We start from the raw sequence: 27,618 nt of genomic DNA, 5'->3' as shown, positions 1-27,618 counted from the left end.
GCAGAGTATATCACAAGAAACGCTGGACTGGAGGAAGCACAAGCTGGAATCAAGATTGCTGGGAGAAATATCAATAACCTCAGATATGCAGATGACACCACCCTTATGGCTGAAAGAGAAGAAGAACAAAAAAGCCTCTTGATGAAAGTGAAAGAGGAGAGTGAAAAGGTTGGCTTAAAGCTCAACATTCAGAAAACTAAGATCATGGCATCTGGTCCCATGACTTCATGGCAAATAGATGGAGAAACAGTAGAAACAGTGGCTGACTTTATTTTTCTGGGCTCCAAAATCACAGCAGATGGTGATTGCAGCCATGAAATTAAAAGATGCTTACTCCTTGGAAGGAAAGTTATGACCAACCTAGACAGCATATTAAAAAGCAGAGACATTACTTTGTCAACAAAGGTCCATCTAGTCAAGGCTATGGTTTTTCCAATGGTCATGTATGGATGTGAGACCCGGACTATAAAGAAAGCTGAGTGCTGAAGGATTGATGCTTTTGAACTGTGGTGTTGGAGAAGACTCTTGAGAGTCCCTTGGACTTCAAGAAGATCCAACCAGTCCATCCTAAAGGAGATCAGTCCTGGGTGTTCACTGGAAGGACTGATGCTGAAGCTGAAACTCCAATACTTTGGCCACATGATGCAAAGAGCTGACTCATTTGAGAAGACCCTTATTATGCTGGGAAAGATTGAGGGCAGGAGGAGAAGGGGACGACAGAGGATGAGATGGTTAGATAGCATCACCAACTCAATGACATGAGTTTGGGTAGACTCTGGCAGTTGGTGATGGATAGGGAGGCCTGGCATGCTGTGGTTCATGGGGTCGCAAAGAGTCTGACATGACTGAGCAACTGAACTGAACTGAACAGCTTTCTTTATAGTCCAACTCTCACATCTATACATGACTACTGGAAAAACCACAGCCTTGACTAGATGCAGACCTTTGTTGGCAATGTAATGTCTCTGATTTTTAATGTGCTGTCTAGATTGGTTGTAACTTTCCTTCCAAGGAGTAAGCATCTTTTAATCTCATGGCTGCAGTCACCATCTGCAGTGATTTTGGAGCCCCCCAAAATAAAGTCAGCCACTGTTTCCTCTGCTTCCCCATCTATTTCCAAAGAAGTGATGGGACTGGATGCCATGATCTTAGTTTTCTGAATGTTGAGCTTTAAGCCAACTTTTCCCACTCTCCTCTTTCACTTTCATCAAGAGGCTCTTTAGTTCTTCTTCACTTTCTCCCATAAGGGTGGTGTCATCTGCGTATCTGAGGTTATTGATATTTCTCCTAGCAATCTTAATTCTAGCTGGAGCTTCATCCAGCCCAGTGTTTCTCATGTTATACTCTGCATATAGGTTAAATAAGTAGGGTGACAATATACAGCCTTGACATACTCCTTTCCTGATTTGGAATCAGTCTTTGTTCCATGTACAGTTCTAACTGTTGCTTCCTGACCTGCCTACAGATTTCTCAAGAGGCAGGTCAGATGGTCTGGTATTCTCATCTCTTTCAGAATTTTCTTAACATTAAAAAAAAAACAGAAACCAAAAACTAAGGTCATGGAATCTGTTCCCATCACTTCATGGCATATAGAAGGGGAAGAAGTGGAAGCAGTGACAGATTTTATTTTCTTGGGTGGTGATTGCAGCCAGAAAATTAAAAGATGCTTGCTCCTTGGAAAGAAAGCTATAACAAACTTAGACAGCATATTAAAAAGCAGAGACATCACTATGTAGACAAAGGTCTGCATAGTCAAAACCATGGTTTTTCCAGCAGTCATGTATAGATGTGAGAGCTGGACCATAAAGAAGGCTGAGTGCTGAAGAATTGATGTTTTCCAATTGTGGTGTTAGAGAAGGCTCTTGAGAGTCCCTTGGAGATTCTCAAGGAGTCTGCATGGAGATCAAATCAGTCAATCCTAAAGGAAATCAGCCCTGAATATTCATTGGAAGGACTAGTGCTGAAGCGGAAGCAGCAATAATTTGGCCACCTTGTGTGAGGAGCCAACTCATTGCAAAAGACCCTGATACTGGGAGAGATTGAAGGCAAGAGGAGAAGTGGGTGGCAGAGGATGAAATGGTTAAATAGCATCACTGACTCAATGGTCATGAATATGAGCAAACCCAGAAAGAGCGGATGACAGAGAGTCTAGCGTGCTACAGTCCATGGGATCACAAAGAGTCAGACATAAGCTAGCGACCAAACAACAACAAAAAGTGTAACAAAAATAGAGACACCTTGAAAAATGAATGATGGAGGGTAAATATACTCTTACTTATTATTTATTAGCTAGAATTTTTTCTTTCCTTTACCTTTCAATGATTCAAAGAATATAAAAGTCAGGTCCCATTTCATAAGCCCTTTGAACATTTGAAGATTTCCAATGCCTCAGTAATGGTCTATGGCATAATTCCATAGAAACCTTATTTTGACAGGATTTGAACTGTAAAAGCAAAGGTATACTGCACTCAAGAACAGGCAAATTTCACTAAGTTCAGTTTTGTGTTTGAGATGGACATGTCTCCTGCACTTCATCTATTTTGTGCCCATCTATTTCAGGACATGATAAACATGCTAAAGATTTCAGAAACTTTAGCCTTTCATGTCTTATGTCATTGTTTTGAACTGCTCTTGTTGTTTAATCACAGCCACACATTAAAGTTGCTTCCGTATTAGGAAGCAGTAAAAGTTAGGATCATCATTCTTTAGGGATTCTGAACTACTTTTTTTTTTTTAAAGTGTAGAGCAAGTAATCCATTGTGCTTTTTTATAGCCCAGAGCTAGACCATTTCTTGTTGACCTGATATGAAGTAGAATCTCTTTTCTGCATTTGAATCTGTTTAGATTTTAAGAATTTATACCATATGGAATTACTCAGAAAAAATATTTTTAAAAACATAAATGCTTGAAAAAAGAGAAATTGAAACAATGAAACATTCTTGAGAGAGTTCTATACACACCTTGTTATCATTAAACTCATCCTTTCTGATAGAGCAATTTAAAGTCAAATTATCTAGACAAGCATATAATTTCCAAGACCCAATGATGGAAATTTATGAAGAAGAGGAGGAAATATGTTACACTCTTAGATGGAGGAAGCTTAATGTTTCTTTATAATAAATAATCTCTTCTTAATCATTTTGTAGATTTCTCTTAAAAGAAGTACACATAAAAGGTAAAGGCTCAGGATCAATGGCATGAACCCTAGATCTAGGAGTTTTGGATGACTAGAAAGGAGGGCTGGAAAGAGAAAATTCTGACTGCTAAAATCAATTCAGATAGATTGTACTGCATGACTTTCCCTATGTGTTACCTTGTTAACTAACTCTATTAATACTTTTGGGGTTCCCTTGTAGCTCAGTGGTAAAGAACCTGTCTGCCAAGGCAGGAGATGTGGTTTCGATCCCTGGGTTAGAAAAATCCCCTGGAGAAGGAAATGGCAAGCTATCCCAGTATTCTTGCCTGAGAAATCCCATGGACAGAGGAGCCTGGTGGGCTATAGTCCATGGGGTTGCAAGAGAGTTGGACACAACTTAGCAACTAAACAACAACAGCATTAATGCTTTTGTGAACTCAAGTAGTACAGCCAGAGCACATTAATACCAAGGATGAATTTGGAATGAGAGTACTAACACGACAGAATGGAAGAATTAGTGCTCCTTCAGGTTTTTCCATCACTTTTTCTATGTAGCTTCATTTGTAAGCTCAAGTTGCTTCATTTGTAAAATGGGAATGAAAGCACTTCACTTTTCTTAATTTAGCAGGAAGCTGCTTCATATGATGTCTTCAAGATAATGACTTTCATCTCTGTGATCTATTCCATGTCTAGATCTGAGTAAAAGGTGATTTTTGTTATGATAAAATTCTATAAAAAATAATGAAAACTTCCCCCCTACCTAGTCTGAGTAGAACTTGAGTAATTGGTCCTAACTAGAATGAAGCTGGAGAAAATTTTCTGAGTTCATTTTAACCTAGCCAAAACACATCAAGCCCCTCCAGCTGATACAGGACTTGTCTTTAATTATGCACTTATAGAATGTGGCTCTTTAAGCTATTGATTCCCAGATGTTTTGTGGTTAAGACATATCCTAGTCTGATGTTGTTTTTAAAACTTCCAACTACAGATTTGTTAATATGCTAATAATTCTTTGATATATCTTGAGCTATTTGAAACTTCAAAAAACCACAAAGATGATTACTACTCTGATTAGATATGTGCTCCTCTTTACTCTTAACAGAACATAGTCAGCCTATTCATTCTTAAATGAATTATGCACAAAATGTAGAAGTCTTGTTCAAGCTGAGTAGTTAACCAAGAAAATCGTGTATCTTTTTAACCTTCACCATTTGATAAAATCTACTATTTTGATTCCTTTTTATTGTAGCATTTTCTTATGGCAACGTAATCTTTCAGCATCATCTCTTTAGTGGTATTAAATGAAATTTTTGAATTAAGGCAGCATTCTTATCTTCACTTCCTTAGTAATTAATACATTCTGCTGCATTTCAGTCTTCCCTTAGTCAAATAATTTTTTAAAAGAATGAAAAATTCAAAAGACTAATTTTTTTGATGAATTTAGGTAGGGGAAATTAATTTCTGAAAGGTTTGACCCTTTACATTTTGGACTTTCAGTGTAGAATGTAAGAAGCAGAAAACTGACAGCCCTTAGCCCAGCTGGATAGTGCTAGTGTGGAGATGGAGAGAGGTGGTACTCTGTAGTTAAGGTTTATTTCCTGTTTTACAAATCTGCTTAGTTTGTTAAATTTATTTTTTATAATGGTTTTGTTGTCAGTCTGTATTACATAGAATTGGTTCATTTTGTTTATTGTGTAAAAAAGTAATGAGTACATTCCTGTACTCATTCCTGTTAAAAATTATGATCCTCTCGCATGCTTTCCTTACCAACCTAGAATAACACTAATTTGGCCTATATCATTCCAACTGTACTTACCCATAAGGCATGAGACTGCTTGATTCTCCAAATTCTCACAATTACTGGATAGTGTTGTTAATCGTATTAATTTTTGTCAACTTGATAGAAATGATATCTTATTGTTTTAATTTTCCTTCACATAATTGCCAGAATTTGATAGTCTTACTCTTTCATTATTTCTTCTATGTATTACTTGTTCATAATATTCCCTTATCTTTTCTATTTAATTATCAAATTTCCTTTTGATTTGGAGAAGTTTTTAATATAATACATATCAGTTTGTCACTTGTTTTTAGTTTTACAGATAGTGTCTTGTTTATTATTTTAAAATTGGGATGTAGTTGCTTCCTAATACTGTGTTGGGATTCTCTGGTGGCTCAGATGGTAAGAATCTGCCTGCAGTTTGCAAGACCTGGGTTTGATTCCTGGGTGGGGAAGATCCCCTGGAGGAGCACATGCCAACCCACTGCAGTATTCTTTCCTGGAGAATCCACATGGACAGAGGACCTGGTGGGCTACAGTCCACAGGGTCTCAAGAGTCAGGCACGACTGAGCAAATAAGCACACTGTGCTAGCTTCTGTTGTACAACAAAGTGAACCAGCCACATGCATATATATGTCCCCTCCTTGGGTTTTCCTCCTGTCCCCATTCCACCCATCTAGATCACCACAGAGGAGTGAGCTGAGCTCCCCGTGCTATCTAGCAGGTTCTCGTTAGCTATTTTACACATGGTAGTGTGTACACATCAATTCCAACCTCCCAATTCATTCTCCCTTCTCTTCCTCCATCCCCTGTGTCCACATATCTCTATTCTCTGTGTCTGTGTCTATAATTCCTACCCTCCAAATACAGGTTCATCTGTACCATTTTTCTAGATTCCATGTATATGTATCAATATACAATATTTTATTTTTATGACATACTTCACTCTGTATGACAGTCTCTAGGTCCATTGATATCTGTACAATTGACCCAATTTTGTTCCTTTGAATGACTAATATTCCACTGTATATGTTCCACTTCTTTTTATCCATTCATCTGTCATTGAACAGTTTGGTTGATTCCATGTCCCGGCTACTGTAAATAGTGCTGCAGTGAGCACTGCGGTGCATGCGTCTTTTTGAAATTATGGTTTTCTCAGTGCATGCCCAGAAGTGGAATTATTTGGTCATATGGTAGTTCTATTTCTAGATTTTTTAAAAAAGGAACATTTATATTGTCCTCCATAGTGGCTCTATCAATTTAAATGTCCCACCAGTAGCACGTGAGGGATCTCTTTTCTGCACACCCTCGCCAGCATTTATCGTTTGTAGATTTTTTTGATGATGACCATTCCGAAAGGTATGAGGTGATACCTCACTGTAGTTTTGATTTGCATTTCTCTAATTATTAGTGATATTAAGCATCTTTTCATGGCCTCTTGGCCCTCTTTTAAATATCAAACAGTCATCCTTTTTTTCCCCTGCAGTTTGTTTTTGTGTATAGCATGAGAGGTCTAGGTGAAGATATTATTTTTAAATGTGAGTGTTAGTAAATATGCTATACTTTGTCCTCAGGTTGATTCTAAAAATTAAAATCCAATAAGTAGGTTTTACAATAGTATAAGTATGTGAATGTTGTTCCCTGTAAAACCAAGTAGTACATTGGGGCCCTTAGAAAAGAAACAGAATCTATTGACATTAATTTCATGCCTCTCAAAGGAACATGATGTCAAGGATTAATTTTTTCTCTCTTTTAAACACTCGAACACTTGCTCAAAAATGGTACCACATTTTAGTTTGCTTCATATTTAGACTGTTAATTTTTTGTACAATTTTTATCTTTTAGGTGTTTTTACTCATCTCTCATATGAAGGCTTTATTCTGGTTACCAGTGGGGTAGAAGGGAATGCCAGTAGTAAAAAGTAATGTAAAATTAACTTTGAGATACCTGATTTTAATTTTTATATGCCTATAAATAAGACTGAATTTGCAGGTGTGTATGACGTATTTCATTTACTAAGATGCTAAAGATTTTGGATTTGGAGTCACACATGGGACTAGCATGGTTAAAAGCAGGCCAGGATCCTCGGTTCTTCTTGGCCTCATTTCAAAGCATTCTCTTCACGTCTGGATCTTTCTACGTGAGCATATCATTAGTAAGTCCTGAAATCTGGGGTTCAGGTAGAAACTAAGTCTGGTATTCTCATCAAGAGTTCTAAAATGGGGTGGGATCCCAGAGAAGCTGTTTGTTTCTTAGCAGGGGAATGAGGAAAAGGAGTTGGGAGATGTACACTCTCCCTAGGTGGCTTAGAGAAATGATGAAGAGGTTTTGGAGAAAGCCATTAAATTTCTGGAAATGCTTGTTATCAATACAGCAATGTGACTGTTATTTGACACAGAATAATGTACAGTAAGGCCTTTTAAAACCAGGCAGTTGCCACAGTTAGGGTTATTTTAAGACACTGAAGACTTTCTGAGGTTTTCTCAATGCATCATTATTTTTAAAATGATAGATTACATGTTTAGAATAGGGGCAGGTGGGGAGAGAAATGGGGATGCCAGCTCTAGAGTATATATTTAGTAGAAAAGTATTTCTAAAAGTTTTGCCTTGAATGATGAAATGAACTAACATGCTGGTTGGGCTCATTTACTGCAATTTTCTCCTCTAGTTTTCTGTTACTGAATGGTGCAGTAACCCTCTTTATCTCTGAATTGGAGATTCTTGCCAATATTTCAACAAAAGAATTGATGCTTATCTTAATTACATATCTTCCTTGTTTAAAAAAAAAAAAGCAAAACCAAAAAAAAAAAAAAAAAAAAAGAAAAGAAAAGAAAAAGAAAACACCAAAAACCCCCTGAATTGAAATTCATTTTGTTTTGGTTGGGCTGGGAATCCCATGTCATGTGGCCATGACAGAAATTCATCCATCTAGCTCTAGCATCAATGTCTATTCAGAAAAAAGTATGAATTCCAACCTTAATATTGGTATGTTGTAACTCAGCACAATTGTTATCATCCTCTATTAAATAAATCTGCAAGCCATGCTGAGGCCTGGATGTACATAAATAGCAGTCATAAAAATGATATTTTATGATGCTGGAGTGATTGTCATGGTTTTTTAAGTTTATGTGCTTATCAAGTCCTAGACAAGTCACCAATAACTGTGTAGCACTGTATTTTGAAGTAACACCGAATGACTAATCTAGGGGAAGAGTGGATAGGGTTGATAACATACTTCAGTTATTAAGTAGTTTATTTTAGCATGTCCTTTGAGTTTAGATACTTGGGGTTGACTGTGACTGAGGTTACAAAGCAGCAGGAGTGAAAATATTTTCTGTAAAAAATGAGTGGCTGAGACCATTAAAATTGTTTTTATGAGGGAAAAATGTGTTCTCTCACAGAGCCCACTATTGATCAGTTTAAGGACAGCCTGAATAATGGAGTGACTTGTCAAATTTTTATGAGTTGACATTTAGGAGTATTTTTGATTTAAGAGTGACAATTGAAAGGTGGTTTAATGCCATGTTAGAAAAAACGGAGCTGCTAATCTTATTATATACAGGATTATGATTATGGAAAAGAAGATGACTTGAAATTATAGAAGAAATTATGTTTGCTTTCAGACACTCTCTGGGGGCAGGGAGCAAGTGCTGTAATTGCTAGGTTTGAAAAATTAAGAACCCGTGTGTGAAAATTAAAATGACAAATTGCTATATATTTCTACATATAACTTCCTGATGTGATTTTTGTCCCTTTAAAATGTTTAAAGATATCTACTGGGCTTCCCTGGTGGCTTAGACAGTGAAGAATCTGCCTGCAATGCAGGAGACCTGGGTTCGATCCTTGGGTCGGGGAGATCCCCTAGAGAAGGGACCAGCTACCCACTCCAGTATTCTAGACTGAAGAATTCCATGGACCATATAGCCACCCATGGGGGTCGCAAAGAGTCAGACACGAATGAATGACTTTCAATTGCACAGGCTTAACATAAATCAGAATTTATTTGGCCTAAAATAATTAAATGTCATTGTAGCTGTTTATAGTATAGAGTATTTGTGTGGCTATTAAAAAGGTGGTCACCTCAATTGTATGCATACTCATTATGTCTTCGGTGACCTCCTCTCTGGGGTTCTTAGGTTCAACCTGTACAGTTGCATATATGGTCTTCCCTCCCTGATAGATACTTGTGTGAAGTAACTCACCTTCTGAACTTTGGATATGATTGTTTGCTGGGTTGATGCCTGGAGTGATGGCAGCCATGCTGTTATCTTGATCTGACAAACTTGAAAGCAAAACTTTGAATATAACAAAATGGAGAGAGAGCACTCAGTTCTTTGATTATTCCATTGTGTCACTAAATTAACCAACTGGATCAGTCTCTTTCCAGATTCTGTTTAAGTGACATTTATTAAATGCCTTTATCCTTTAAGACTTATGTTTTTATGTATTTTGTTGCTTAACACTGAAGACATTCTAACTGGCATATCTTTGTCTTTGGACTTTTCTTCTTAGCTAGGTAAATATTTGTCTTGTATGTAATTAGAGCACATCATTGTTTGGGCCAGTCACTGGCATGCCTTGAAGCGTCTTTTCATTTGAAATTGGTTTCATGCATTTATTTCAAGTCTTATATATATATATACATATATATATTTGGAATACTTGTGCCTAATGCATGTCTTTGTTTTTTTTTTTAAATTTATTTATTTATTTTAATTGGAGGCTAATTACTCTACAATATTGTGTTGGTTTTTGTCATACATTCACATGAATCAGCCATGGGTTTACATGTGTTCCCCATCCTGAACCCACTCCCACCTCCCTCCCCATCCCATCCCTCAGGGTAATCCAAGTGCACCAGCCCTGAGCACCCTGTCTCATGCATCAAACCTGAACTGGTGATCTATTTCACATATGATAATATACATGTTTCAAAGCTATTCTCTCAAATCATCCCACCCTCACCTTCTCCCACAAAGTTCAAAAGTCTGTTCTTTACATCTGTTTCTCTTTTGCTGTCTCGCATATAGGGTTATCGTCACCATCTTTCTAAATTCCATATATATGCATTAGTATACTGTATTGCTGTTTTTCTGACTTACTTCACTTTGTATAATAGGCTCCAGTTTCATCCACCTCATTAGAACTGATTCAAATACATTCTTTTTAATAGCTGAATAATATTCTATTGTGTATATGTACCACATCTTTCTTATCCATTTGTCTGCTGATGAACATCTAGGTTGCTTCCATGTCCTGGCTATTGTAAACAGTGCTGTGATGAACATTGGGGTATACATGTCTCTTTCAATTCTGGTTTCCTCGGTGTGTATGCCCAGCAGTGGGATTGCTGGGTCATACAGCAGTTCTATTTCCAGTTTTTAAAGGAATCTTCACACTGTTCTCCATAGTGGCTGTACTAGTTTGCATTCCCACCAACAGTGTAAGAGTGTTTCTTTTTCTCCACACCCTCTCCAGCATTTATTGTTTGTAGACTTTTTGATAGCAGCCATTCTGACTGGTGTGAGATAGTACCTCATTGTGGTTTTGATTTGCATTTCTCTGATAATGAGTGATGTTGAGCATCTTTTCATGTGTTTGTTAGCCATCTGTATGTCTTCTTTGGAGAAATGTCTGTTGAGTTCTTTGGCCCATTTTTTGATTGGGTCATTTATTTTTCTGGAATTGAGCTGCTTGTATATTTTTGAGATTAATTCTTTGTCATTTGCTTCATTTGCTATCATTTTCTCCATTCTGAAGGCTGTCTTTTCACCTTGCTTATAGTTTTCTTCATTGTGCAAAAGCTTTTAAATTTAATTAGGCCCCATTTGTTTATTTTTGCTTTTATTTCCATTACTCTGGGTGATGGGTCATAGAAGATCCTGCTGTGATTTATGTAGGAGAGTGTTTTGCCTATGTTTTCCTCTAGGAGTTTTATAGTTTCTGGTCTTACATTTAGATCTTTAATCCATTTTGAGTTTATTTTTATGTATGGTGTTAGAAAGTGTTCTAGTTTCATTCTTTTACAGGTGGTTGACCAGTTTTCCCATCACCACTTGTTAAAGAGATTGTCTTTTCTCCATTGTATATTCTTGCCTCCTTTGTCAAAGATAAGGTGTCCATAGGTGCATGGATTTATCTCTGGGCTTTCTATTTTGTTTAATTGATCTATATTTCTGTCTTTGTGCCAGTACCATACTGTCTTGATGACTGTAGCTTTGTAGTATGACCTGAATTCAGGCAGGTTGATTCCTCCAGTTCCATTCTTTTTTCTCAAGATTGCTTTGGCACTTCGAGGTTTTTTTGTATTTCTATACAAATTGTGAAATTATTTGTCCTAGTTCTGTGAAAAATACCGTTGGTAGTTTGATAGGGATTGCATTGAATCTATGGATTGCTTTGGGTAGTATACTCATTTTCACTATATTGACTCTTCTGATCCATGAACATGATACATTTCTCCATCTACTTGTGTCCTCTTTGATTTCTTTCATCAGTGTTTTATAGTTTTCTGTATATAGATCTTTTCTTTCTTTAGGTAGATTTATTCCTAAGTATTTTATTCTTTTCATTGCAATGGTGAATGGAATTGTTTCCTTAATTTCTGTTTCTGTTTTCTCATTGTTAGTGTATAGGAATGGAGGGGATTTCTGTGTGTTAACTTTATATCCTGCAACTTTACTATATTCATTGATTAGCTCTAGTAATTTACTGGTGGAGTCTCTAGGGTTTTCTATGTAGAGGATCATGACATCTGCAAACAGTGAGAGTTTTATTTCTTCTTTTCCAACCTGGATTCCTTTTATTTCTTTTTCTTCTTTGATTGTTGTGGCTAAAACTTCCAAAACTATGTTGAATAGTAGTGGTGACAGTGGGCACCCTTGTCTTGTTCCTGACTTTAGGGGAAATGCTTTCAATTTTTCACCATTGAGGATGTTTGCTGTGGGCTTATCATATATGGCTTTTATTATGTTGAGGTATGTTCCTCCTATGCTTGCTTTCTGGAGGGTTTTTTTTTTTTAATCATAAACGGATATTGAATTTTGTTAAAGGCTTTCTCTGCATCTATTGAGAAAATCATATGGTTTTTATCTTTTAATTTGTTAATGTGGTGTATCACACTGATTGATTTGTAACTATTTAAGAATCCTTGCATCCCTATGATAAAGCCCACTTGGTCATGATGTATGATCTTTTTAATATGTTGTTGGATTCTGTTTTCTAGAATTTTGTTAAGGATTTTTGCATTTATGTTCATCAGTGATTTTGGTTGTAGTTTTCTTTTTTTGTGGCATCTTTGTCTGGTTTTGGTATTAGGGTGATGGTGGCCTCATAGAATGAGTTTGGAGTTTACCTTCCTCTGCAATTTTCTGGAAGAGTTTGAGTAGGATAGATGTTAGCTCTTCTCTAAATTTTTGGTAGGATTCATCTGTGAATCCATCTGGTCCTGTGCTTTTGTTTGTTGGAAGATTTCTGATTACAGTTTTGATTTCTGTGCTTGTGATGGGTCTGTTAAGATTTTCTATTTCTTCCTGGTTCAGTTTTGGAAAGTTATACTTTTCTAAGAATTTGTCCGTTTCTTCCAAGTTGTCCATTTTATAGGCATATAGATGCTGGTAATAGTCTCTTATGATCCTTTGTATTTCAGTGTTGTCTGTTGTGATCTCTCCATTTTCATTTCTAATTTTGTTGATTTGATTCTTCTCCCTTTTTTTCTTGATAAGTCTGGATAATGGTTTGTCTGTTTTATTTATCTTCTCGAAGAACCAGCTTGTAGCTTTGTTGATTTTTGCTATGGTCTCCTTTGTTTCTTTTGCATTTATTTCTGCCCTAATTTTTATGTTTTCTTTCCTTCTACTAACCCTGGGGTTCTTAATTTCTTCTTTTTCTAGTTGTGTTAGGTGTAGAGTTAGGTTATTTATTTGATTCTTCTCCTGTCTCTTGAGGTAGGCTTGTATTGGTATGAACCTTCCCCTTAGCACTGCTTTTACTGAATCCCATAGGTTTTGGGTTCTTGTGTTTTCATTTTCGTTCATTTCTATGCATATTTTGATTTCTTTTTTGATTTCTTCTGTGATCTGTTGGTTATTCAGAAGTGTGTTGTTTAGCCACCTTATGTTTGTATTTTTAATAATTTTTTTTTCTGTAGTTGACATATAATTTTACCACATTATGGTCAGAAAAGATGACTGAAATTATTTCAATTTTTTTGAATTTACTGAGGCTAGATTTATGGCCCAGGATGTGATCTATTCTGAAGAAGGTTCTGTGTGCCCTTGAGAAAAGGTGAAATTCATTGTTTTGGGGTGAAATGCCCTATAGATATCAGTTAGGTCTATCCGGTCCATTGTATCATTTAAAGTTTATGTTTCCTTGCTAATTTTTTGTTTAGTTGATCTATCAATAGGTGTGAGTGGTATATTAAAGTCTCCCACTATTATTGTGTTACTGTTAATTTCCCCTTTCATACTTGTTAGCATTTGCCTTACATATTGCAGTGCTCCTATGTTAGGTGCATATATAATTGCTATATCTTCTTCTTGGATTGATCCTTTGATCACTATGTAGTGTCCTTCTTTGTCTCTTTTCACAGTCTTTATTTCAAAGCCTGTTTTTTTTTTTCCCATTTATTTTTATTAGTTGGAGGCTAATTGCTTTACAATATTGTAGTGGTTTTTGCCATACATTGACATGAATCAGCCATGGATTTACATGTGTTCCCCATCCCAATCCCCCCTCCCACCTCCCTCTCCATCCCATCAAAGTCTGTTTTATCTGACATGAGTATTGCTACTCCTGCTTTTTTTTGGTCTCCATTTGCAAGAAATATCTTTTTTCCAACCCTTCACTTTCAGTCTGTATGTGTCCCTTATTTTGAGGTGGATCTCTTGTAGACAGCATATATAGGGGTCTTGTTTTTGTATCCATTCAGCCAGTCTTTGTCTTTTGGTTGGGGCATTCAACCTATTTACATTTAAGGTAGTTATTGATAAGTATGATCCCATTGCCATTTACTTTGTTGTTTTGGGTTTGAGTTTATAAACCTTTCCTGTATTTCCTGTCTAGAGAAGATCCTTTAACATTTGTTGAAGAGCTGGTTTAGTGGTGCTGAATTCTCTCAGCTTTTGCTTGTCTGTAAAGCTTTTTATTTCTCCTTCATATTTGAATGAGATCCTTGCTGGGTATAGTAATCTGGGTTGTGAGTTTTTCTCTTTTATCCCTACCATTCCCTTCTGGCTTGAAGAGTTTCTATTGAAAGATCAGCTGTTATCATTATGGGAATCCCCTTGTGTGTTATTTGTTGTTTTTCCCTTGCTGCTTTTAATATTTTTTCTTTACATTTGATCTTTGTTAATTTGATCAATATGTGTCTTGGGGTGTTTTGCCTTGGGTTTACCCTGTTTGGGACTCTCTGGGTTTCTTGGACTTGGGTGGCTATTTCCTTCCCCATTTTAGGGAAGTTTTCAACTATTATCTCAAATATTTTCTCATGGCCTTTTTGTTTTTGGTCGTCTTTTGGGACTCCTATGATTCGAATGTTGGGGCATTTAACATTGTTCCAGAGGTCTCTGAGGTTGTCCTCATTTCTTTTAATTCTTTTTCTTTTTTCCTCTCTGATTCAATTTTTTCCACCATTCAATCTTCCACCTCACTTATCCTATCTTCTGCCTCAGTTATTCTACTGTTGGTTCCCTCCAGAGTGTTTTTTTATCTCAGTTATTGCATTGTTCATTACTGATTGACTCTTTTTTACTTCTTCTGTCCTTGTTAAACATTTCTTACATCTTCTCAATCCTTGTCTCCAGACTATTTATCTGTAACTCCATTTTGTTTTCAAGATTTTGGGTCATTTTTACTATCATTATTCTGAATTCTTTTTCATGTAGACTCCTTATCTCCTCCTCTTTTCTTTGGTTTGGTGGGCTTTTATCATGTTCCTTTACCTGATGAATATTTCTCTGCCTTTTCATCTTGTTTAGGTTGCTGTGTTTGGGGTGGTATTTCTGTATGCTGGAAGTTTGTGATACCTCTTTATTGTGGAGGTTCCTCCTTGTGGGTGGGATTGGATGAGTGGCTTGTCAAGGTTTCCTGGTTAGGGAAGCTTGCATTAGTGTTCTGGTAGGTGGAGCTATATCTCTTCTCACTGGAGTACAATGACGTGTCCAGTAGTGAGTTTTGAGGTGTCAATGGGTTTGGTGTGACTTTTGGCCACCTGTATTTTAATGCTAAGGGTTATGTTCCTGCGTTGTTGGAGAATTAGTTTGGTATGTCTTGCTCTGGAACTTGTTGGCTCTTGGGTGGAGCTTGGTTTCAGTGTAGGTATGGAGGCTTTGGGATGAGCTCTTGTCGATTAATGTTCCCTGGAGTTAGAAGTTTTCTGGTGTTCTCAAGTTTTGGATTTAAGGCTCCTGCCTCTGGTTTTTAGTCTTATTCTTATAGTAGCCTTAAGACTTCTTCATCTCTATAGCACTGATGATAAAACATCTAGGTTAACGGTGAAAATATTCTCCACAGTGAGTGACACCCAGAGAGGTTCACAGAGTTACATGGAGAAGAGAAGAGGGAGGAGGGAGATAGAGGTGACCAGGACGATAAGAGGGGAAATCAAAAGGGGAGAGAGCAATCTAGCCAGTAATCAATCTCCTATTTGCTCTCCACAGCCTGGAACACTCAGAGAGGTTCACGAAGTTAAATAGAGAAGAGAAGAGAAGAGAAGAGGGAGGTAGGAGCTAGAGGTGACCAGGAGGAGAGGAGGGGGAGTCAAAAGGATAGAGACCAGTCTAGTCAGTAATCAGTTTCCTAAGTGTTCTCCACAGCCTGGAACACCCAAAGAGATTCACAGAGTTAATTAGAGAAGAGAAGGAGGGGGAGGGAGAGATAGAGGTTACCTGGGGGAGAAAAAGGAGAGTCAAAAGGGGAGAGAGCAATCAAGCTAGTAATAACAATCCTAAGTAAAAATGGGTACTGAAGATTGGATTCTTAAAGGTACAAAATTGATAACAAATACCAAGAAGCAGATTACAAATCTAGAGTAAAAGTTAGACTCTCAAAAATACAATATTAAAAAAAATGCAAAAATTATTTAAAAAATATATGAAATTTGCTTTAAAAATAGGGTCTTTTTTTTTGGTGAGGTAATAGTAGGTTTTAAAAATGAAAATTAAAGGAATAATAACTTAAAAATTAAAAAAATTATAAATGATAATAGTGAAATATATCCAGGAATTTCTCTGGAGCTGTTGAGGGCAGTGTGGGGTCAGTTCAGTTTCAGATAGTTCCTTGTTCCAGCTTATACTTCTTCTCAAGGTCTATAGACCCCTTACAATGTAGTTGGTGCTAACTATAGGGTAATCTGTTGCACCTGTCACTTCCAAAGCAGTTCCCTTTTCTTTGTTTATTTTGGCTTCCTCTGTTTGCAAGTCTCTTCAGTGTCTAATTTTCACCCTGAAACAAGTGGGCGAAGGTGGTCATTTATTTAGGCTCACTTGTTCAGTTGTGCTGTGGGGAGGGAGGAACACTGCAAATATCACTGGTGTGTGGGGGGAGTGCTCGCAGTGCCTGGGCCACACAGGGCGTGCCCCGCTCGTGGCAAGTGTGCTTTCCCAGTCTACACTGCTCAGGCTCCAGGTTGCTCTGCAGGGGAGCTGTCTAAAGTGGGCCCTGGGTTGCGTGCACTTCCCAGGTCTAAGCCACTCAGGTTCAGGTTCTCAGGTACTCCACAAAGCACAGACTCGGTTGCGCCTGCGTTTTGTGCCCTTCCCAGGTCCGAGCAGCTCAGGCGACCAGGTTCTTGGTGAGAACACTCTCCCCAGCTGGGCGGTGCATCTTATCACCTCCCCGTCCTGGCCACTCAGTTTCCTGGGTGCGCAGCGGGAGCGCCGTCTCAGGTGTGCCGTGTGTCTCCTCTGGGGAGCTGCTCTCTGGCGCGACCCTCCTGGTGGATGTCAGCCGTCCAGGATCCCAGGAAGACTTGCGTAGCAACTGGGAGCCTGCTTGCAGTTTGGCAGAGGATGCCGTCTCTGGGGCCGAGTTTGCCCCTTGCCTTCTGGCTCTGGCTGTTGTCTGCCTGCCTCTCTGCCTCTGGCGGGATGAAGGGCCAGTCCACAGCTGGCTAGCTCTCCTCTGGTATTCACTCAGTCCTTTGTTCTGTGAGCGGGCCCAGCAGTGCCTTAGGTTAGAGCTTGTCCCCGGAAAGTTCTCTCTCTCTCTCACTCTTTTTTCTCTCTCTCTGGCTATTCCACACTTTGGGTTGCTATCTCGTTAGCTCCCTCAGATTATCCTCAGGGCATTCAAACCTGGTCCTTACCCAAAGCAGTGCAGCCTGCGTCTCCCTGTTCAGCCCCTGCTTGCTGGTGGCACACGGGAGGGTCTGGGTTACTTCTCCACTGGGAGTTGCAGTTAGGTGTGTAATCTGTGGGTTTTATTTCTTTATTTATTTATTTTTCCTCCTGGTTATGCTGCCCTCTGAGATTCCAAAACTCCCCACAGACCTGCCGGTGAGAGGGTTTCCTCATGTTTGGAAACCTCCTCTTTTACGACTCCCTCCATGGGACGGGTATCTGTCCTTAACTCTATTGTCTCTCTTTTTATCTTTTATATTTTGTCCTACCTCCTTTTGAAGACAATGGGCTGCCTTTTTGGGTGCCTGGTGTCCTCTGCCAGCGTTCAGAAGTTGTTTTGTGGTATTTGCTCAGCATTCAAATGAACTTTCGATGAATGTGTAGGGGAGAAAGTGGTCTCCCCATCCTATTCCTCTGCCATCTTTGGACCACCCCCATGTTTAATATTTTTTTAACTTTTTATTTTGTATTGCAGTATAAGCGATTGGCAGTATTGTGATAATTTCAGGTGAATAGCAAAGGTATTTTTTCTTTGTAAATTTGCTAATTTTTAATACTAACAGAAACATACTTGGTTTATACTTAGTTCCTTAAAATATGTCTGAACAGGTAAGGCTTTCCCCACTTTACAGCATAATTAATGAGTCCAGAAAACAGAAAATCAGGGACCAAAATTACAGGCCTAATAAATGATTTCTTCTCAGATGCTGAAGAGTCTCCTACCTTACAAACTTGAGCATCTGTCCTTCCCTTTAAAGTGGACAGGACTTGTAGGCCTGCAAGGTCAGTAAGTTTGTTCCTGTTCTCTATATTTGGAAATAATTGAAAACATACATCGTCTCTTAAGGTCTTAGTATAACTTTTTCCAAAAAACACCCTAAAGCTGCTAAGGAGGCAACCTGTTTAAGCAGCACCTGAAAGGAAAGGGAAGAAACAAGAGGACAGATGATTGGTTTAAAATGATCACAGTCTTTTGATAAGATGAGAGGTTGTCCTGGTCATGGGAAAGTGATTCAAGAGAGACTTTAGAGTTGTTGAAGGAGCAGGTCTACTCAGCCATACATACGCATGTATCCATTTTCCACCAAACTACCCTCCCATCCAGGCTCCCACATAACATTGAGCAACATTCCCTGTGCTGTATAGAATGTCCTTGTTGGTTATTCATTTTAAATATAGCAGTGTGTACATATCCATCCCAACCTCCCTAACTATCCTTTCCCCATTCTTCTTCCCTGCCTTGTTTCATGCATTTGAGGTGAGAAGGTAGTAGCACTGGTGGCACTTATATTACCACATGGAATTTGTAGTCATGGGAAATGTGTGTTCTAATTTATGTTGAATAAAGGCAGCTTTGGCCCAAATGCCAGTTTTTAGGATCCAATTTTCTTCCCTGAGCTGCACACATGCCATGAGAACTGATGGCAAGTATACATCTGGCATTTTGAAATTTTCCTTGAAACACCCACATGAAGTCACTGAGCTCTATGAGCTCAAGGGCTTCTTTCACCTATTTTTCCAACTGGATAATGTCTTCATTAACCAGAGCAGTTCAGACTGTGTATGATGGAAAGTCAAAACCAAACTGATTTCATTTTTCTTCCTCCCACATTGCTTTTCAAACAGAGTTGTATATAATCTTTTTGTTTGATTTTAATATGTTTTAATTTAGTTTTTGACTTCTCAGGAATAAATAGGTCAGCTGAGTTCAGTTGCTCAGTTGTGTCTGACTCTTTGCAACCCCATGGACTGCAGCACACCAGGTTTCCCTGTCCATCACCAACTCCTGGAGCTTGCTCAAACTCATGTCCATCAAGTCAGTGATGCTATCCAGCCATCTCATCCTCTGTCCTCCCCTTCACCTCCCACCTTCAGTCTTTCCCAACATGAGGGTCTTTTCCAGTGAGTCAGCTCTTCGCATCAGGTGGCCCAAATATTGGAGTTTCAGCTTCAGCATCAGTCCTTCCAATGAATATTTAGGACTGATTTCCTTAAGGATTAACTGGTTTGATCTCCTTGCACTCCAAAGGACTCTCATGAGTCTTCTCCAACACCACAGTTCAAAAGCATCAGTTCTTCTGCACTCAGCTTTCTTTATAGTCCAACTCTCACATACACACATGACTACTAGAAAAACCATAGCTTTGATTAGATGGACCTTTGTTGGCAAAGTAATGTCTCTGCTTTTTAATATGCTTTCTCTGTTGGCCATAGCTTTTCTTCCAAGGAGAAAGCATCTTTTAATTTCATGGCTGCAGTCACCATCTGCAGTGATTTTGGAGCTCAAGAAAATAAAATCTGTCCCTGTTTCCACTGTTTCCCCATCTGTATGCCATGAGATGATGGGATCAGATGCCATGATCTTAGTTTTCTGAATGTTAAGCCAACTCTCTCATTCTCCCTTTTCACTTTCATCAAGAGGCTCTTTAGGTCTTCTTTGCTTTCTGCCATAAGGGTGGTGTCATCTGCATATCTGAGGTTATTGATATTTCTCCTGGCAATCTTGATTCCAGCTTGTGCTTCATCCAGCCAGCCTGGCATTTTGCATGATGTACTCTGTATATAGGTTAAAAAAGCAGGGTGACAGTATACAACCTTGACATACTTCTTCCCCAATTTGGAACCAGTCCATTGTTCTGGTTCTATCTGTTGCTTCTTGACCCACATACAGATTTGTCAGGAGGCAGGTAAGGTGGTCTGATACTCCCATCTTTTGAAGAATTTCCCACAGTTTGTTGTGATCCACACAGTCAAATGCTTTAGCATAGTCAATAAAGCAGAAGTAGATTTTTTTGGGGGGGGAGGGATTTTAATATGTTTTAATTTAGTTTTTGACTTCTCAGGAATAAATAGATACTCATAGACTTACATACTTCAAAGTTGACTGTGACAGTAGCACATAGCTTATATAGCTAGTTGTCATCTAATTGCAGTGAAATTCTTAGGTGTGAGTTATAATGGCAAACTTATATTTGTTTCCTTTTGTTACCTAAAATTTTTGTTACTAAATTCTTGGTCAAGTGAAGATATAATTACTCAGTTAAAAAATATTTATTCTTCACTCTGTTGAGTTAAAGTAAATAGGCAGGAATCATCAGCTCTTTTAAATATTCCACCTCCAATATCAGGAATAATCCTTTATTAAATGTGATCCTTCATTCTCTGAAGTCCATGTTCTATCTACCAAGGGATGTTCTCCTATGCTAGGTTCAACTGGAAATGTCATATTCATCCTTCACGTCTCAGTTTAAGATACTGTCCTTTAGATAAGATTCTTCAATTTTTTCTTTCTCTGTTTTCTAAAAGTGATTTCACTAATAGGAGCGGCAAATAGTTTATGTTCCATAATAGTTCCTTTGCTCCAGATAGACTTACTCATGTTGATGATGGGAGTATAGTCTTATTCATTGTTATTAGTATGTACATTATTTAAAATTAAATAATATATAAATATATGTTGAATGAGTTATGAAAAAATGGTCCTTTCCAACTCTGAATTCTTGGAAAATATTATGCAAAGTCATTGCAGTGAATCAAACTATCATGTGTCCAGTTGTACACAAACCATCCTCTTAACCCAGGCAATAGTACATCTTCTGAACTGGTGGAGAATGAACCATTTGGGACCTTAGTGAACTCAGTCTTTCATAAAAATACAGAGGAAATATGGCAAAACAACAAAAACAAACATTTCAGAACTATAGAAATTAACCAAAGACAAAGAACAAACTATACGGCATCTGTGCAAGAGAAAGATGAAAGGATCTTTAACGTTTTAACTGGGGGCTAGTCTCATCCTCTTTGTTTTCCCAGCTCAGTGTCATGGTGGTTGCTGGCAGCCTTGTGAACAATGAGGACTGACATCTTTTGGAGCTCCATTAATGTTCTATCCCCAGACAGTACATTTCATGCCCACGCACCCCCACCCCCAAATTTGCAGCTTCCTGGAAAATCTCTATTTCCAGGGTGATATGGCTATCTGATTACACTTAGAACTGAGTTCAGTGGAAATGCCCTGCCCCCCCAGGATGTTACTGAAAATAGTAGTAATATCACAGTTGCCTAAGGCTTTGATTTCAGTTTGGATGAACAAATCCTGAGTGGAAACTTAAAAGGATTACACTCCATGGCCAAGTGGTATTTATCCCATTAATGCAAGGTTGGTTTAAGAAAACCAAACAGGAAAAAGGACAGAAACTACATTAAAGTCATCTCAGTAGATGGAGAAAAAGCATTTGCTAAAATTTTTTTTTCAGGATTTAAAAACCTCAAACTAGATATACAAGGGAATTTACTTCATCTGATAAAGGATATATGCAATAAACCCACAATTAACACCATGCTTCATGTTGAAAGTCTGAATGCTTTCCCTGCTAGAATCAGGAATAAGACAAAGATGTTCACTCCCATCACTTCTGTTCAATATTATATCACAGATCCTAGCCATGGAAATTTGCAACAAAAGAAATAAAAGATATCCAAATTGGGAAACAGAAAGAATTAAAACTAGGAGATCAAACCAGTCAGTCCTAAAGAAAATTAACCCTGATTATTCATTGGAAGGACTGAGCTGAAGCTCCAATACTTTGGCCACCTGATGCGAAGAAATGACTCATTGGAAAAGGCCCTGATGCTGAGAAAGATTGAAGGAAAAGGAGAAAGGAGTGACAGAGGATGAGATAGTTGGATGGTATCATCAACTCAATGGACATGAGTTTGAACAAACTTGAGGAGATGGTGAAGGACAGGGAAGCCTGGTATGATGCAGTCCATGAGGTTAGAAGAGTCAGACATGTTTGAGCAACTGAAAAACAACTTTTTAAGATTATTTTTCCATAGAAATCATTAGATTATTGAGTAGAGTTCCTGTGCTATACAGTAGGTTCTTTCTTATTAATTATCTATTTTATATATAGTAGTATGTATATGTCAATCCCAGTCTCCCAACTTACCCCCCTTATCTCCTTGGTAACCATAAGTTTGTTTTCTGCATCTGTGACTCTATTCCTGTTTTGTAAATAAGTTCATTTGTACCAATTTTTTTTAGATTCAAATATAGGTGATATCATATGATATTTGTTTTTATCTGACTTACTTCACTCAGTATGACACTCTGTAGGTCCATGTATGTTGCTGTAAATGGCATTATTTCATTCTTTTTATGTCTGAGTAATTCCATTGTATATATGTGCCACATCTTCTTTATCCATTCATCTATCAATGGTCATTTAGGTTGCTTCCATGTCCCACCTATTGTCAACAGTGCTACAATGAACATTGGGATGCATGTATCTTTTCAAATTATCATTTTCTTCAGATATATGCCTAGGAATATGATTGCCTGATCATATGTAGTTCTATTTTTTGTTTTTATTTTTTTAAAGAAACCCACATACTCTTCTTCATAATGGTTGTATCAATTTACATTCCCACCAACAGTGTAGAAAGGTTCCCTTTTTCTTCCACCCCTTCTCCAGCATTTATTATTTGTAGATTTTTTGATAATGGCCATTCTAACCAGTGTGAGGTAATACCTCATTGTAGTTTTGATTTGTAGTTCTCTAATAATTAGTGATGTTGAACATCTTTTCATGTGCTTTTTGGTCATTCGTATGTCTCCTTTGGAAAAATGTCTATTTAGAATTTATGCCCATTTTTTCACTGGGTTGTTTGTTTAATATTAAACTGCATGAGCTGTTTGTATGTTTTGGAGGTTAATCCCTTGTCAGTCACTTTGTTTGCCTCAGTTAACCTTAAAATCTTATTTTACAGAAAGGTAATTTTAAGCTCCAAATAATGTTTGTAAGCCTCAAAACACCAACTGAAATAGGCCTACCATTCAGTTATGGAAATTTTTGAGCTATTGTTTCCAAATTGATTTTAAGAGAATTAAGTTTGGGAATTCAAAAATTCCCCATAATGGTCATTAATATTCTAAATTATCTTTGGTCAGGTAGGCCTATTTAGTTAGAAATGCAGATGAGAAAGGACTATGGTTTTTATACACAAAATCAGCCAGAGTCCCTGTGGGTGGGCTCTCTCAAAATATTTAGATAGCTGGGATCCCAATTCTCAGAGGTTTTTCCCTAGAGCAAAAGAACAATTTTCAATCAGCTTGTACAGCTTCCAATTCAAATAGCTTGCAACTCAGCTTAAAAGGTAATGCCAGCCAGTTTCAAGGAAATAGGTAAATCAACTATTCTAGGGCTGAATTTTCATTTATATCATGGTTATAATATGGGAGTAATAAGCGATCTCACAATGTTGTAGTGAGAATTATGTAACATGCCTGATAGAGTACTTTATACACCCTCAGTAATTGTAGCTATTATTACTATAAGCATGATTTTTTTTTTTAAACAAGATATGGCTTGGGGACTCAATATTCACCATTATACTTTCAAACCTTACAAGTAACACAGGGTGAAAGACTGACTCAGGAATTTGAATGACATAATTTAGAAAGAAGGTGTAGCTGTTTAACACGAGGCTTATCATCAGTACCATTAGTTAAAGGACATGTATAGGCGTAAGCAGGGGTCTCCATGCTAGCTCAGCAGTAAAGAATCTGCCTGTCAATGCAGGAGACGTGTGTTTGATCCTGGGTCAAAAAGATCCCCTGGAGAAGGAAATGGCAACCCAGTCTAATATTCTTGCCTGCGAAGTCCCACAGATAGAGGAGCCTGGTGGACTACGGTTCTGGGATTGCAAAAGAGTCAGACACAATTTAGTGACTAAATAACAACAACAGAAGTAATTATAAAACTTCTTGATTCCTGTAATAAAATTGCCCATTTATAAGAAGTCATTCATTTCTGTTGATCATTGCTTTATAAGGTACTGCCAGCTCCTAGAGGAATATTAGTATTGGGGCAGCAGAAATGTGCACTTTAAAAAATGATGCCCTCATCAAGCTGTTAATCTAATTCATAAAATTTACATATGTTCCCTGAATCCTGAATATTCACTGCTTTCCCCAGATTTTAGATGAAGTGAGTGCTTTGAGAAACTTATTGTAGCACATATTCAGGCCTCTTAGATTTTCAAGAGTTCTTTATGAATTTGCTTTAGGATAGAAAAAAAGCATATGTAATTCAGGAAGGGGCCAACACTAAGCCTTTGAATATGTCTCAAAGCAGCAATTTGATACATTAAGTCAGAATCTGCAATAAAGTGTTTAAGTATTTAAGAGGGTTCATACAGCTGGAGGGCTACAGTCCAAAGGGTCATGGAGAGTCGGACTTGATCGGGCCACTCACACATATACTGCTGTTATTGTCCTGCTACTTAAATTTTTTTTGAAGAAAATATGCATTGCACTAACACTATCAAAAACAGTAATAAATTTAAAATGAATTTATTCAACAGATCAACATTTATATTTTTAATAATATTTGCATGTTTTGCATATTACCCTATGTAATATATAGATAATGTAATTATAGGGTAGATACTGTTTTGTATTTTCTTGTGATACAGTATTATTTTTAATTATCGTGTGGCCCTTTCTCTATTGTGAAAGAAGCCTTATCAAAAAAAGTTATCCTCACCACCAGAAAATGTCATATGTCATTTCAATGACCAACTAGATTTTCAACACAGTGGTTCAGAATCTGCCCGCCAATGCAGGAGATGCAAGAAATGTGGGTTCAATCCCTGGGTTAGGAAGATCCCTTTGAGTAGGAAATAGCAACTCACTCCAGTATTATTCTTGGAAAATCCCATGGACATAGAAACCTGGCGGGCTACAGTCCATGGGGTCACAAAGAGTTGGACATAACCTGGTGACTAGGCAAAGATTTTCAGCAACTGCCCTGCATTGAAACAAATGACTGGATTCTATATATCTCTAAAATAAAACTAGGTCTCTTTTACTCACATAAATGACAAAACAAAGCAATGCTAAATGGCTCTTGCAAGGAACACAGCTATCAACTTTATAGCACAGTGCATTTTGCATGCAAATATGCTTCCAGGCATTGCTGTTGAGGAAATCAGGAAAAAGTGCCTTTTTTTTTTTTCTTTTTAAAAAAATCAGCTGTTTCCTAGAATCTTGATTGAGTATGGTAAGATTTAAAGTGCAACAGGGGAGAAGGGATGATTTCTGTTTCCCATCTATTTTCCTATCCCAACTGGCAGTGTTTAGTGCTAGGTGCCTCTAGGAAAGACTTAAAACCCCGTCAGAACAACCAGTTGTCCAGTCCTACACAGCAGTAATGGCTGGGGTATATAGTAGTAATAATAAAGATAAAAGAATAAGCTAGTAATCTCTGTGTGAACCCTGAGACTGAGCAACAGTGCTTTTCCAGTAATGACCCCTTTGAGTCATAGCAACTGAGGGCAAACTCAGTGTGTGCTGTTGGCATATCTCTTCTCCATCACTTCCTATTTCCATATCCAAGGACTTATGATTTTAGCTTCTTTTGACCTCAAATACATTGTTCAAAGTTGTACTGAACATCTGTTTTGTTATTTCTGGGATCCCTGTAAGATGTTTGACTCAGTAATTCCCACTGAGTAGAGCAAAGCCCTCACATTAATTATTATGCCTTGGATATAGAGAAAGTTTCCCTTTTATTGGCTTCAAATTTAATATCATTTCTTATTCTTCTTATATAAACAACTAGGAAAGATCTTAATACATTTCTTGTCCATCATTTTAAGATGAATTTTTTCATGTTACCAACTCTTTAGCTTTTGTGATTAAACAATCATTAATTGTTTTTAGTAAATCATTCATTATCATATTTTCTTGAAAACAATATATTTCTCTATCAGGTATCCATTGCTACAAAGCAAGCTACCCCAAAACTGTAACTTAACACAATGATGTTTCTGTAGGTTGGCAGTTCAGGCTGGACTCAGCTGGTTGTTCTTGTCTGGGCCTTGTTTGGCTGTGTTCAGCTGGTCTGGCTTGTGAGTCTGAGTTCAGCTGCTGGGGAGGTGGGACTAGCTGGGTTAGGAACCTCAGCTGGTTTGGCAGGGCCTCTATATGTACTGTCATTCTCCACTAGGCTTATTTCATGGGGACCATTATAAGCATGAGAGAACAGAAATGGGAGAGCAGCAGCTGCACATTGTCTTGAGGCTGAAGGGACCCATCCCACCAAAATGGTATAAAGGTGATTCTAAAATGAAGATGTTGGAGATAAAGGAAGAAACCTTTGCTGAGTCTCTCTTATCTGATTAAAGCCAGAGCTTTCTGAGAATGAATTTGCTATAAATCCCCTTTCTGCAGGAGCTTCCACTGAGAAAGGAGACTGCCCATTAGCACTGGGATGAGAAATTTCTTTAGAAATTTATACTTTATCAGAAACTTTCATATCTTCCAGCTTTTCCTCCTGGAAGCCTATATGTTTTCCAAAGAAGCTCTCTTTCCCTCTTTCTCCTATTAAGCTGGTATACAAAGCCTTTATTCCTACCTGTTTGGTGATCCATTCCTTATGGGATGATCCCACATGCCTATGAATTAAATTCTTTTCTTGTTAACCTGTCTGTTGTCAGTTAATTTGCAGATCCCTAAGTGCCTAAGTTGGTAGAGGAAACATTTTCTTCCTAGTAAGGCCTAGATTCAGCACTGAGACAATGTACCTTTGCCACCTTCTGTTGGTGAAAGCAGGTCACAAGGCCAGCTAGAGTCAAGGGATGAGAAAATAGACAAGCTTTTGATAAGAGGAGCTGCAAAATGTTGTTACCATTTTCCCAAACCACTATCATGTTTTTAGTGTAGGTGAAAAAGAGAAACAAAGTTGCTTGAAAAAAGAAATTTCTGTACTTCTTTCACCCAGAATTCATGATGGTTAATGTCATTTTTCATTCCTTAAGTTTCTATCAGACATTTCCATGTTATTTTCTTATTTATAAAAGATAGGCTCATGTGATTACCATTTTAATAATACATTGTGAAAATGTTCAACATCAAAATTTACCTGCAACTTCATATTTAGTATTGGTATTCACTATATGTCAGGACATACATTGAACTAATCGATTTCTGAGCATTTTGATTACTTTCTGTTTCCTATTATAATAAGCAATGCTGTAATGAACATAGCTGTAGGTATACTCTTGTGTTTGACTTTGATTTATTTTCCCCTGAGATAATTTTCAGGAAGTGGACATGAGCCTTAAAGATCCTGTGCATTAATACAGACCTTTTAAAAAAATTCTAAATTTATAGCTTGCAGCTCAAATAAGTATAGAATTCTACTTCTCTTAAGCCTCATTCCACACAATTAATTACTTATACAATTTTAGGTGTTTCATCTTTATGGCTTTCCTGATTATGCCTATGTTAATATGTTTCTATTTCTTGAGTTTTTAATTATTTGATTTCTATGAGGATGTCAATATTTTCAAC

The 27,618-nt window shown here is 37.6% G+C and overlaps 1 protein-coding gene across 1 annotated transcript; it reads left to right on the top strand.

The window, feature by feature from the left end:
• LOC139036781 (uncharacterized) lies at positions 1 to 26,448 on the top strand (the record flags this gene model as incomplete). Its single annotated transcript, XM_070472679.1, has 3 exons — positions 1 to 474; positions 16,682 to 16,916; positions 26,273 to 26,448. Coding segments are annotated over 3 exons (885 nt in total), but the record flags the coding sequence as incomplete, so codon positions are not given.
• Positions 26,449 to 27,618: the final 1,170 nt, after the last annotated feature.

Source organism: Odocoileus virginianus, chromosome 2, assembly GCF_023699985.2.
Source record: "Odocoileus virginianus isolate 20LAN1187 ecotype Illinois chromosome 2, Ovbor_1.2, whole genome shotgun sequence".
Lineage (NCBI taxonomy): Eukaryota > Metazoa > Chordata > Mammalia > Artiodactyla > Cervidae > Odocoileus > Odocoileus virginianus.
This window is presented reverse-complemented; position numbering and strand designations above follow the sequence as displayed.